General features: G+C 40.3%; 1 protein-coding gene across 2 annotated transcripts in view; it reads right to left on the reverse strand.

The window, feature by feature from the left end:
* Positions 1-13,208, reverse strand: part of sh3yl1 (SH3 and SYLF domain containing 1) — a 212,444-nt gene that overhangs the window by 102,994 nt on the left and 96,242 nt on the right. For both annotated transcript variants that reach the window (XM_068022027.1, XM_068022017.1), the window contains exon 5: positions 793-905. In XM_068022027.1, coding sequence (XP_067878128.1) covers positions 793-905 — 113 coding nt within the window. The remainder of the gene's footprint in view (positions 1-792; positions 906-13,208) is intronic.

Raw genomic sequence — 13,208 nt, forward strand, 5'->3', positions numbered from 1 at the left:
GAGAAAGATGGGTAAGGATTTGGGAGGTAACAACATGTTCAAGTAGGAAAGGGCAAGTGGATATGGGGCTGAAGTTTGCAAGGACAGAGGGGTCAAGGGTTTTTTTTCTTAAATGGGAGGGTATAATGATAGTAGTTTTGAAGGAGTGGGGAACAGTACCTGTGGAGAGGGAACAGTTAACAATAGCAGCTATTATGGGGGCCAGCAGTTTAATGCACATAGGGTCAAGGGAGCAGGAGGTGGATCTCATGGACAAGCTGAGCTTGGAGAAGGCACAAGGGGAGATAGGACATAAGCAAGAGAAAGATGAGAGTTCAGGGCCATCAGTTACTGAATGAGGTTGTAAGCATATCAGGTTGATTTTATTTAAGACTGGTCAAGAGCGTCACACATTACTAGCTGAGTACTGCTGCATAGTCAGCCAGTAAATAACTTTCCAGGTATGTGGGGCTCAAGATTTGGCCCTAGGTATGTAATGGGACTATATATTCTGCTAGGTAACCAATATTCAAGCTACATTATTGTTCAATTGGCACTGTCATTTGAACAGAAAGTACACACCTCAGGTCTCCTTTCCCATTTAACAATCATCTGACAGATGAATTTTGTTGTTTTTCAGAAATTAGGAAAAATAAACAATTTAGTAACTCAAGATTAACAGAGTCATTAAAAAAAAAGGACGACATTGTTATGAGACCATCTGAAACCATTGACATTTCAGCAACAAAAGATATTTGTGATAAAGAATATTAAGCTATTCTTCAAATGCCAACTAAATATTCAATAACTCACCTGCCAATGGGTCCAATTGCAACAGTAAAATTTCCGCCGAGTGTGAGATTTCCCCCTTTTGCAAAAGCATCAACTGCACGCTTCTGATTCAGGATTATCACCAAGTCAGATACCTATAACAGTTAAAAGGGATTGAATTGGTGCAACTGCAATCAAGGTTTGCACATGTCACTGAAGGATATGTTGCTGTTTCATGATAACTTCTGAGAACAGAAAATGGTATTAGTAGTGAAAACTGAGGGTACTCATTGATTTCTTAGCATAGTTACAGCTACACTGTTGACTGTTCTATCAGTGACAACTATATTTTAAAAGTAGTGCACATAAAAAGACTGGCTAACAAAAATGAAGCATAACCATTTATATTCAGATTGTGGGTATCGAATGTAAAGCAACGTTCAGTTATTTTCCTTATTGCTGCTGTACTGTTTGTTGGATTCAGTGAGTTAGCTACCAGCACAGCATCCTCAGTTGCTGTCTTTTTCTTTTTTCAGACTCCTGGTGCCTGTTCCATTTTACCAGTTTTAATGCTTCCATTTCTACTTTCCCATCTCTTCAGTGATTCAGGCACTGGCCTAGAAATGAGTCCCCTGCACTGGAATTGGGTCTCTTTCCTCAGACACGTGAGCTGCAGGCACCTGCTGGGCATGCCAAGTGAAGACCTCTGGAGTAGTTCTTGGGTGATGGAGAAGAGAAATCAGGAGGAATGGGAAGGAATGAGGGTTGATTGCCAGGAGTGAGCAGCAGCAACCCATAGTTTAATGTGGAGCTAGGAATAGCAGGAGTGAAGTGTTTGGGCTTAATGAAACGTTCCCTTCCATTTATTCTGCTCCTTTTAAAATGCTGTTTACTTCTTCAGATGAAAATTGCACACCCAAAATATGAACTATTGCCTCCACAGATGCTAACTTGAATAGGCAAGACATTCCAATGTTTTCTGGTTTTGTTTTATCTGAAATCCTCTCACCGATATAAACTTACACTTAATCAAAATCAGTCACTGATGCCAAGCTGTTGCTCATATTCTGACCTGTTGTACCATCTCCTTGCTGTGACTTATCAGGCTTACAGTTTATTAATCAATTATTCCAGGTAACAATCCAATATTGCAATAACGTTTCTGTTTTCGCACTTTATTATATGTCTATAAATGTCATGGCTAAAGTATTTGATTGCTTAAGCATGCAATCTGGACTGTTGTGGCTAGTGTTATGAAAGTGCTTCTATTTTTAAAATTTTTTTTGAGGACTCGTGTTTTAGAATTGTGGAGATGGATTCATTGGAGGACTGAACTGATTCCATAGATACTGGACTTTGTTTTTTTTAAAGGGTCACTGGAAGGACTCTGTTTAAAACCATTTACTGGATGTCACATGTTTTCAGCTAAGTAAACAACAAGTGCCTTCTGACTATGGGAGTTGTTTACAAGGGAAGTGACATGTCAAGATTTACGGTGCTCAAGAGTGGGTTTCATTTTTGAATACTGTTTTGAATCAGTTGGATTTGTAGCCTGCTGAGAGAAGAACCAGCTCATTCCTTTCTCCACCTCTTTGAGAAGCCCCAAGAATCAAGTATAAGAAATACAGAAACTGAGGCAGCATTTCTCCTGAGAAGCACCTGGAAGATTTCCTCTTGACATCCCCTGAACGAACTGCTTCTGAAAAGTTCCAGTGACCAGTCTACGTGCACTCGGACGACAGACTGTATGCCATCTGGAACATAATGTATCTTATCCTTTTTCTTCAAGAATTAACAAGTACTTTGGTTAAAGCATCCTTATTTTTCATTTAACTGGTATGTGTGTGTGTTAGAAGGGAATATATATTTACTGTAATAATTCAAGCTGTGTGTTAAAAGCTTTGCATCTTTATTTACTAAGTCTTGTTTTATAATAAATTAATACTTTTGTTGCTTATTAAAGAAACCTGGTTGGTGGATTTTATTCTGAAATAAAAATACAATATATGATTGGCCCCATCAGTAAATGGGTAAACATTTAAATATATGTTGTGACCTGTGGAGAAGTGGAACTAGAGAAAGACAGTGCATTTCTCCCACCTTGGTTGGAACACTAGCAAAAAAGAAATATCCCTCTCAAGTTAAGCTTCCGGTCAACAGTAATCCGCAAGATATTAGTGGTTGGGGACTCAGGATTGATTGTGCTGTTGAATATCAGGGGGTGATGTTTGGGCTTTTTCTTGTTGGAGACAATCATCAGTGATGTAAATGCTAGCTGTCAATTGTCAGCCCAAGCTTTGATGTTGTACAAATCCTTCTGGAGTAATTCATTAGGAGAGTTGTGAATGGAGCTAAAGACTTTGGAAACATCAGCGAACAGCTCCACCTTTGACTTTATGATGGAGCAAATAAAGATAGTTGGGTTGAGGACACTGCCCTGGGTTGTAGTGGTTGGCCTCCAATGATGATGACCATCCTTCTATGAGGATATTAATGCCTTCAGTAAAAGCACAAAATCCTGACTTGTATTCAGTTCTTCCAGGATCTGCTGAGGGAAGTGATCTTGCTAAACTGAAACCTGTTGGCTCCCTCTAATCAGGGAGAAAATCAAGCATTGCATTCTGGAAATGAAGATCCATTCCAGCTAGTTTTGTGGTCTTTGTGAGCCCTACTACCAGGTTGTGTAGCATGCACTGAAATTTAAGACTAGAATGAAGGCATCAGGATCAACAACCTTTGAAATGAGACACTGGCATGAATTCAATGACATCAACAGTAAAAAAAAATCAAACTCAGACTTCAAACATTGCAAAGATTTAGGTCCAAGACAAATAAAATGCTGTCAACAGGTGTCAACCAAGCTAAAAGTTCTAGTATATCTGTTGACATAAAATAAAATAATCTATTTTCTCCATTGTTTGACAGCAAATTTACAGATTTTTGTGTTGGAGCGAGGAATAAGAAATTAAAATGCAACCAGAGTAAGGTAATGAATAAGCAGGATAAGGGAAAAGGGGTCATCATTACAGTGAAGGTATGGATAACTAAAAGGGTCATGTGTTCCTCAGTCATTTTGTCCCAACTGACTGAAGACCTTTGCTAATTGTATGTGGAAGTTGTGTGAATTAGGAAGAGCATTGAATAAACTGTCAGAGCTTCCAGGCTCCTATAGATTGAGGGGCAAAGTGAAAAACATAGATTTAAAAAAATGCTAAGTATTAAGAGGATGGAAAGGCTACATGTTGAAAGCAGAAAGAGAAGCATAAAAATGAAATGGAGAAACAAGCAACAGAATTAATTGGAAAGTGACAACAAAAGGTCAGGCAACGGAGGGGGAAAAAATCCATTAATTTTCTGGTCCTTCATAATAAAGTTACAGATTATAATAAATTTAATTCAGTATCAAAATAACAATTAAGAACTTTTTTCCAAATTTATTCCATAAACACTTTATAGGGTACTTTGGTGCAGTTAAGTGATTTATGTACTTTATTACATATCACTTGGAGCATGTGTAAACTTTGGAAACATATACCCACAACAATGCTTTTTACAGCACCCCTGTATGCTTTCATTTCAGTTAAAGCAAGGACATTTTCACTTTTCACAGTTTTCCCAGGATTAAGTGTACACAACTGGGAAAGGAGGGGTTTTCAATGAAAATCAATACATTCAATACAAAGCATATATCAATGTCTGTTAGTCATAGAAATGCTTTGACAGGCAATTTAGCTGCACCATTTTTAGTGACTGTACAAAGAAGCTCCCGAAGAACTAAGAGTTAAGAGTAAAAGATGAGTCACCTGCATTCAATGATGTCAAATTTATTGATTTCTTTTTTTCTTTTTAATTTTCAAGAGTTAGACCACATACTAAATTTACAGCTCCTTAGCCACTGTCATTTTCAGCAAAATACTAACACCCATGTCACTTTTTCAGTCACGCTAAATGCTGACCCTATAAGGTAATCTTGCCATTGGCTTTCAAATTGACAATGGCAATCAATCATGTCTGAAAATCTGAAAGGTTACTTTATTTTGCCCCAAAATGATTAATGTAATCCTAACTCTCCAAATTAAACATCTTTGCACATTTAATGAATAGACCATTTCTCCTATAATTACGCAATTAAAAAGTCATCCACAGGAAAGAAAAAGCTACAGCGATACAAGTTTTAAAGATCAAACAAGCTAAAACATATAAGCAAAGGGATTATAATACTCATGATTTGAGAACAAAGAGGTCAAATTATGAGATTGTTCAACCAAGTTCAGTGAGCACCAATATACAATCAAATCCATTTAAAAAGTAAGAAAAATGTCTGAAATTATCTAAGAATTTGTTTCCCATTAGATTCCTGAGTTTCTATCAGCTATTGTGTCAGGATTTATTTCACATTAACTAAGTACAACACTAGTTCATCAAGGGAAACACAACAAAAAATTCCAGCCTATGAGTCAGCTTCTGGCACTATAGGTTGGATTCCACTTGCACCCCCAAGGCAGGAGGCCTGGCGTATATTGAGGGCTAGACTTCACATATTGGGACAGCTGAATGTGGCTGGAGTTTGAGTGTTGCAGGGCAACCTGCCAGCTCTGGCTGACACAATATCAAGTGGCCTGGCCAAAGAACAGAGATCCATTCAGGAGTGGTACGTCCTGATGTTTGGAAGAGGCAGACGTCACTGGTCTTGGCTTTCGTTTTAATTGGGCCTATCATCTGACTCATAAATGCATATGTTCTGTCCATAAACACAATTTTCTTACCATTAAGAAGCTACAGAATGAACCACCTTCAGTGTGAGACCAATTGTGAACTGAAGAATTTGATTTATAAATCAGAAAGTAGCAATGAAAATAGGAGGCTTTATTTTTGTACTGTAAGTAATTAAGCCGTGAACATTATATTTTAAATTACTGCAAAAAATCTTTACTATGAAAATGAAGGCCTTATCTTAAAAACAATTTTACTCCAATTAAATGAACATTACCCCACAAGTGAACAGGAAATTAAAATTTGATAAAAGTCTTTGGAATATCAGTCGTAGTACTTAGCAAAAACATGTGATTACCATTAAAAAAAAATTAATATGCATTTAGGTAGAAGGGACAAATAAAAGCAATATATTAAACAAGATATTTCCAAGCTCCTCAGCTGTCTTTATGGATAGCCCCAGAAATGGAAATTTACAGAATCAAATAGTTTTATCTAATTCAGTATGCTATTGTTGGAAAGCAGAGTAAGGGATCGAGAATCATTGAAATGCAGCAAACCAAATTACCCTGCCAGAAACATGGCTGATTTATTCCACTGACGTTCCTCTTGTCCACTATTTATACTGAATTGATCCATGTAACCTTTGTGACACCAATAAAAATGCTACCAATACTTTCCCAGACATTCTTCGCCAGACTTCAGAGGTCTGCTGCAAATTTAATAGAATAGCTTGCATTTATAAGTTTTAGCTCAACATCTAAATGATCAAAAACACCATCATGCACAAATAATTGAAACTGTTAACTCTTAAAACACAAGGCAATGTAATTGCTCCACACCCAGTATTAATTATGCAATTAATTAAAAAATTTTCTAGTATCAGTTTTCTTGCACTAGTCATAAGAGTCATAGGCTGGAATTTTACGCCACCCCAAAAATCCTGATGGTGGCAGGGGAGTGGCGTAAAATGGAGCGGGAGGCTCCAGAAGGCCTTCCCGACCTACTCCCGCCTCCGCTCAACTTTACATAGGGCGGTGGGGGGGGGGGGGGGGGAGGGAGGGAGGGCGAAAAACGGGGAGCCCGCCCCAGGCCAATCAAGGCCCTTAAGTTGCCAATTAACGGCCACTTAAGGGCCTTCGCCCACCTCCACGCAGATTTTACGCATGGCAAGCAGGCATCCTGGAGCCAGACAAGGCCAGCAAGTAAAAGCTGGTGGCCTCTCAGCACCCCGGGGATGGCCCTGAAAAGCGGGCGTAGGGTGCCCGATTGAGGGCTGCCCCCACTTCCCCAACCACCCCCAGGATGCAACACGCCCCCCCTTCCCCCCCAAATGACCACCCTTGCCTCGCGGGGCCCGACCGATTACCCCTGGCGAGGCAACCAAAACTCACCTAAAATCCCAGCTCTATGTCTTCATCTGCCGTCGGCTGGGCTACAGTCCCAGCAGTGGCCACCACTCCCGGTGGCGCTGCTGGGACTGCTGCCAGCCCGCTGATTGGCTGGCAGCTCAATGAGGCGGGTGGAAGTCCCACCTAGGAACAATTAAAGCCTACGACCCATAAAATGCGGGACGGATCCCCAGGCTACGCAGAAGTGGGTTCACCACCGACTTTTACGTTGGTGGGCAGCTCCCGTCCACCAATATAAAATCTAGCCCATAGAGTCACTTACAGCACAGGAGGAGGCCATTTGGCCCATCAAGTCCATGCCAGCTCTCCGTAGAGCAGTCCAGTCAGTCTCATTCACCTGCTCTATCCCTATAGCCCTGCAAGTTTATTTCCTTCAAGTGTCCGTCATGCAGGTTATAAGGTTCAAAGTGTGCACAGTGTAGAGGTTTTGGGCAAAATATGCAGTGCAGTTTTTCAATAGTCAACATCCAATTTAATGGGTCTATTAATTATTTTTGTTGCACAATTATCAGCAAGTGATAAAAATGCAAAAAACTTTAAAGAATATAGGACTGATTTTCCTAGGCAGGCATGTGCGGGAAAAATCGCAGTGCAAGACAACAGAAGTATGCTGAGCCCCAGGAAGGAATCAGCACTTACATTTCCTGTGGGTCCTCATCTGTACATTGAGGGTGAACTACAGGTAATACCATAAAGCATCATGGATGCAGGGCTGGAAAAGTTCACTGACCTCATCCGAAAAGGCAAGGTAGAGCACTGGCTAGCAATGGCAAGGATAAATTTATTGTTGTGTGCATTTCATTGCATTCTGTCCCTCACAATGTATAATGTTTTGCAAGGTCCTGAAAGCTTTATACATCTTCCCTGAACACAAGTTATTCCACCCCAGAACAAGCATGCCCTGTGCTAAATATTTCCAAGCTTGCATGACTCTGATTCACATAGAGTGATTTATGGCACAGAACGAGGCTATTCAGCCCATCGAGTCCATGCCGGCTCTCTGCAGAGCAATCCAGTCAGTCTCACTCCCCTGCTCGATCCCCGTAGCCCTGCGCGTTTATCTCCTTCATGTGCCCATCCAATTTCCTTTTAAAACCATTGATTCTCTCCACTTTCACCACCCTTGTGGGTAGCGTGTTTCAGGTCATTACCACACACAGCATAAAAAGGTTAGAATCATAGATTCTTCAAAGGTTCTTCACATTCCACCTGCATCTCTTGTCCAAAACTTTCACAGAATCACAGAATTGTTACATTGCAGAAGGAGGCCATTCAGTCCATCATGTCCACACCAGTCTCCAAAAGAGCAATTCACTCAGTTCCACTCCCCCGACTTCTCCCTGCAACCCTACACACATTCTTCCTTTTCATGTAAGAGACTAATTCCCTTTTGAATGCTTCAATTGAACCTGCCTCCAGCACATTCTCGGGTAGTACATTCCAGGCCTTAACCACTCGCTGCGTGAAAAAATTCTTCCTCATTCACTTTTGCTTCTCTTACCAAATACTTTAAATCTTTGCTCTCTCGTTTTTGATCCTTTGATGAGTGAGAACAGTTTCTCTCTATCTACTCTGACCAAACCCCTCATGATTTTGAATACCTCTATCAAATCTCCTCTCAGCCTTCTTTTCTCCAAGGAAAACAATCCTAACTTCTCCAATCTATCTTCATAACTGAAGTTCTTCATCCCCGGAACCATTCACATGAATCTTTTCTGTACTCTCTCCAATGCCCTCATGTTTTCCTAAAATGTGGCACCCAGAACTGGACGCAGTACTCCCGCTGAGGCCAAACTAGTGTCTTATACAAGTTCAACATAACTTCCTTGCTCTTGTATGCTATGTCCCTATTAATAAAGCCCAAGATACGGTATGCTTTATTAACAGCTCTCCCAATCTGTCCTGCCACCTTCAATGACTTATGCACATAGACACCCAGGTCCCTCTGCTCCTGCACCCCCTTTAGAATTGTATCCTTAATTTTATATTGTTCCTCCATGTTCTTCCTACCAAAATTAATCACTTCACATTTCTCTGCATTGAACTTCATCTGCCACCTATCTGCCCATTCCACCAACTTGTCTGTGTCCCCTAGTCCTTGTACCATTAGTTAATGGGAACAGTTTTGTCCCTTGTCTAACTTATCTAAAGTTAGTCATAATCTTGTACATCTCTATCAAATCTCCCCTCAATCTACTTTGCTCCAACGAGATCACCAGCTTTTTCAACCTAAACTTGTAACTAAACCCCCCCATCCCTGGAACTATTCTGGTAAATCTCCTCTGCACCCTCTCAAGGATGCTCACATACTTCCTAAAGTGTGGTGACCAAGACTTGATGTAATACTCTAGTTGGAGCCTAACCAGAGCTTTATAAAGGTTCAGCATAACTTTCCTGCTTTTGTACTCAATGCCTCTATTTATGAAGTCCAAGATTCCGCTTGGATCCCACAAGATCCCACTTATGTCCTGCCACCTTCAAAGATTGATGCACATGCACCCCCAGGTCCCTCTGTTCCTACACACTCTTCAGAACTGTGCCATTGAGTATATATTACCTCTCTCTATTCCTTCTGCCAAAATGCAGCACCTCACACTAGTCAGTATGAAATTCCATCTGCCACTTATCTGCCCATTCTGCTAGTCATGTTGCAGACGGTTCAATCATCCTCACTTTGTGCCATACCTCCAAGTTTGGTGTCGTTGGCAGATTTTGAAATTCTACTCTGTATTCCAAGATTCAAGTAATTTATATATCGCAAAAAAAGTGGTCCCAGCACTGACCCTTGGGGAACATGACTTTCTACCATCCTCCAATCTGAAAAACAACCATTTACCATGATTCACTGTTCTCTGTCCTTAAGCCAATTTTTTAAATATCCAATTGGACACTGACCCTCCTATTCCATGAGCCCCAATTTCATTAATCAGCCTTTTACATGTTATTTTATCAAAGGCTTTCTGAAAATCTATATAGACAATATCCACCACATTCCCTTCATCAACCTTCTCTGATTCAATTAGATTAGTCAAGCATGATCTTCCTTTTACAAACCCGTGCTGGCTATCCTTAATTAACTCAAAACTCTCCAAGTGCCTGTTGTTTTTTTCTATTATTGTTTCTGAAACCTCACCCACCACTGACGTTAAACTAACTGGCCTTGTAGTTGCTAGGACTGTCCTTACACCCTTTCTTCAATAAGGGTGTCGCATTTGCCACTCTCCAATCCTCTGACACCTCCCCTGTATCCAGGAAAGATTGGAAGATGATGGCAAGTCCTTCCACTACCTCCACTCCACTTCCTTTAGCAACCTAGGATGCAAGCCATCCGGACCAGATGACTTGTCTACCCTAAGTATAGCCAGCCTTTTTAGTACTTTCCTGCTCTCGATTTTTCCCTATCCATTGCCTCTACACTCATCGCTTCTACCAATATTTTGTCAGATTCCTTGTCCTTAGTAAATGCTGATAAAAAGTACTCGATAAGTATTCTAGCTTTTCCCTGTGTTTTTCCAGTTTTAACTCAAGGGAAAAGCAGCCCACAGTGGAAAGGACCTTACATCCCCTTTGAGGGGCTCATCAATAACTATGTCCACTGTTGGCAACTGTTCAAGCCATCAACGCAACCTCTCTGATAAGAGCATTGGATGGTCCTGGAATTGCAACACTATACAAGGATATCTGCAGGCTCCGCAAGTTGACCTTCAGCACCTCACTCATATGGCTGCCTGGACTCCTCCAGATTAGCTGCCATTTGTTCTGAGCACATCCATTAATAACCCAAACTACCATTTATGCTCAGAAAGCATCCTTCTCAAAAGCTAGGCACCAAGTTCTGGTTCCCTTCTGGCAAGGGGCTACCTGCACCTGTTTATCATGCAAAAGGGACAGATGAAGATCCACTGTCCTAAACACCATCTCTATTAGCAGGTTTAAAAGACTAACATCATTCTGCAACAAGCAGAATAAGATACTTTTAATTCAAAAAGCCAGAATGCAAGAGTTTTTGACAATATCAGAATGTCCCTTTAACACAGATAGCAACTAAACGGCAGCTCTGAAGCACTCATGCCAGATTTTTTGGTAGCAGTCTGCTTTGAACTGCATCCTGCGCTATCACAGGAAATCAGTGTGCAGAGGCATATGACATTCATTAGCATATAATATACATGACTGCATCCTCTTCAAGTATAGCCACCTGAAAAGCCATATGGGAAATTCAGGGGCAGTGCTGCTTCAGTGCAGAACAGGAGAAAAGGATTTTCCTGTGCATAATGCACCAATATACTTTTTTTCTTTTTAGGCGCTATTTATGTATTAATTCCAGGAAAAATCAGTCCTTGCAGACAAAAGAATAAAGATTTCATCTGAAATCATTGGCTGAAAGGAAGCAGAAATTTTAAAACAGAATAAAAATGGCTGATGAAAATAAAGCGCCTTATTGAGTTGCAATGCATAATGAGGCCAAAAGCAATATTTCTGCTGAGAATGCAGAGGTCTGCAAAATTTAGGGATGTAACTGCACAACTTGGGGGGTCGGTTAGCTCAGTTGGCTAGACGGCTAGTGTAAGATGCAAAAAGACGCCAACAGCGTGGGTTCATTCTCCTACCAGCTGTGGTAGTTCATGGAGGCCTGCCTCCTTGCCTTGCCCGATGCTTGTGGATTGGTGACCCTCAAGCTATACATCACCAACTGTCTCTCTCATATGGGAGAGATACCTATGGTCCTTTGGCACTATGGAGGCAACAACAACTGCACATTTACTACAACTACAGTAAAATCAGCAGTATTGACCAGCAGGAGGAGAAAAGATTTGCGTGATGCAAAAGACTTTATTGAAATACTTAATTACTTTGAGGAACTGCTAAAACCACAACTCACATATATTTTCCATTACATTACACAATGCATAAATTAAGTCATTGGATAAATTTGGGAAAAACTGAAAACAAAAAATACTTAAGGTGCCATTTACTTAGATGGGAAGAACATTCTCAGCTTTTATAGCAAAAACTGGCCAGTGATTTTCTTCAGTTATGGAATGTTCTACTTATAGTTCGGCTCTGATAGTCTAAGAATTAAAGGATTCTGGATTGAACTGTTCGTTCGAAATATGTTTTATGTTTACTCATTTGTCTCAACCAGATGTTAAAAACACTTGCACTCAATCTAGCAGATGCAGATTGGGAGAGTAGTGAGAGTTCTTTCAAGGCTTCAGATTAAATCATTTCAACTTAAACCAAAAGGTTATACAATCGAACCACTGGTCCTATATCTCCTGGAGAGGGGTTGGGAAGGGGGTCAGAAAGAAGGGAACTGGGGTGGAGAGGAATTTTTGCCTGCCCATTGCAGACATCCCAGAATCTGTTGAAAATATTGGCACTTTCAGGGGCAGACAAATAACATAAAATTACCTCAGTTACATTGATTGCACTGCCAAAATTGGCAGAAGATTGATTCTTGTTTTATTCAAAAATTTGGCCTCCCTCCTCATACCACTAACCCTGGGTATGGTGCTGCAGTGAATTTCTCCTCAATCCCAGCACCCTCCCACCCCGATCCCCACAACCTTCCCTACACCTCAATTGCACAGTAATTATTTAAAATACTTAAAACAGCCTGACCCCAGGATTTTCAGCAGGGTCAGGGATATCAGAAGCATGTGGGTGAAAGTTCCATTCCCCCATCCACTCAGGCACTTGTGGAAGCAGGTCTATAATATGCTTTATTCAACCCTTCCAAAGGAATTAATTAGTATAGTATAATTAGTACAGCAACATGCTACTTTGTAAGGTAGGAAACAATCCTTCTGATTCTGTTGTCTATTTTGTGCCTATTAGGTTTTTGTTCACAGTTTATTTTAAATAGTCTGTTCATCTTCATTCTGTCTCAGTGTCTGGAAGTACTGGATCATCCATTTTTCACAATTCTTTTATCTTCACTGAAAACAAGCTTTTTAAAAATTCTCTTCATCAATTAACACTGCAAACATCATTGCCTCTCTTTTCTGATCCCTTTCAAACACATGAATTTTTTTTTGGAAGGTAAGGTTACCAAAATTGCAAAATAATGTTCCAAATGCTGTCTCGCCAACAAGCAATGCAAGTCCACTTCAACACAAAATCAAATGCTTTTGAAAAACATTCCACAATAACAGCATAATATCAACAGAATATTTTCGGTAACAGCCAACAGTTATAAACAAATCCATTTTCATCTTGAACAACCCTTCATCGGGTTTCCTATTGAACTGTGTTTTACTTTGTATTTATCCATGTTATAATACATCTCCCATTTCTTAGCCCATATACTTAATTAGCTGGTTCCATTTG

This window comes from Heterodontus francisci, chromosome 3, assembly GCF_036365525.1.
Source record: "Heterodontus francisci isolate sHetFra1 chromosome 3, sHetFra1.hap1, whole genome shotgun sequence".
Classification (NCBI taxonomy): domain Eukaryota; kingdom Metazoa; phylum Chordata; class Chondrichthyes; order Heterodontiformes; family Heterodontidae; genus Heterodontus; species Heterodontus francisci.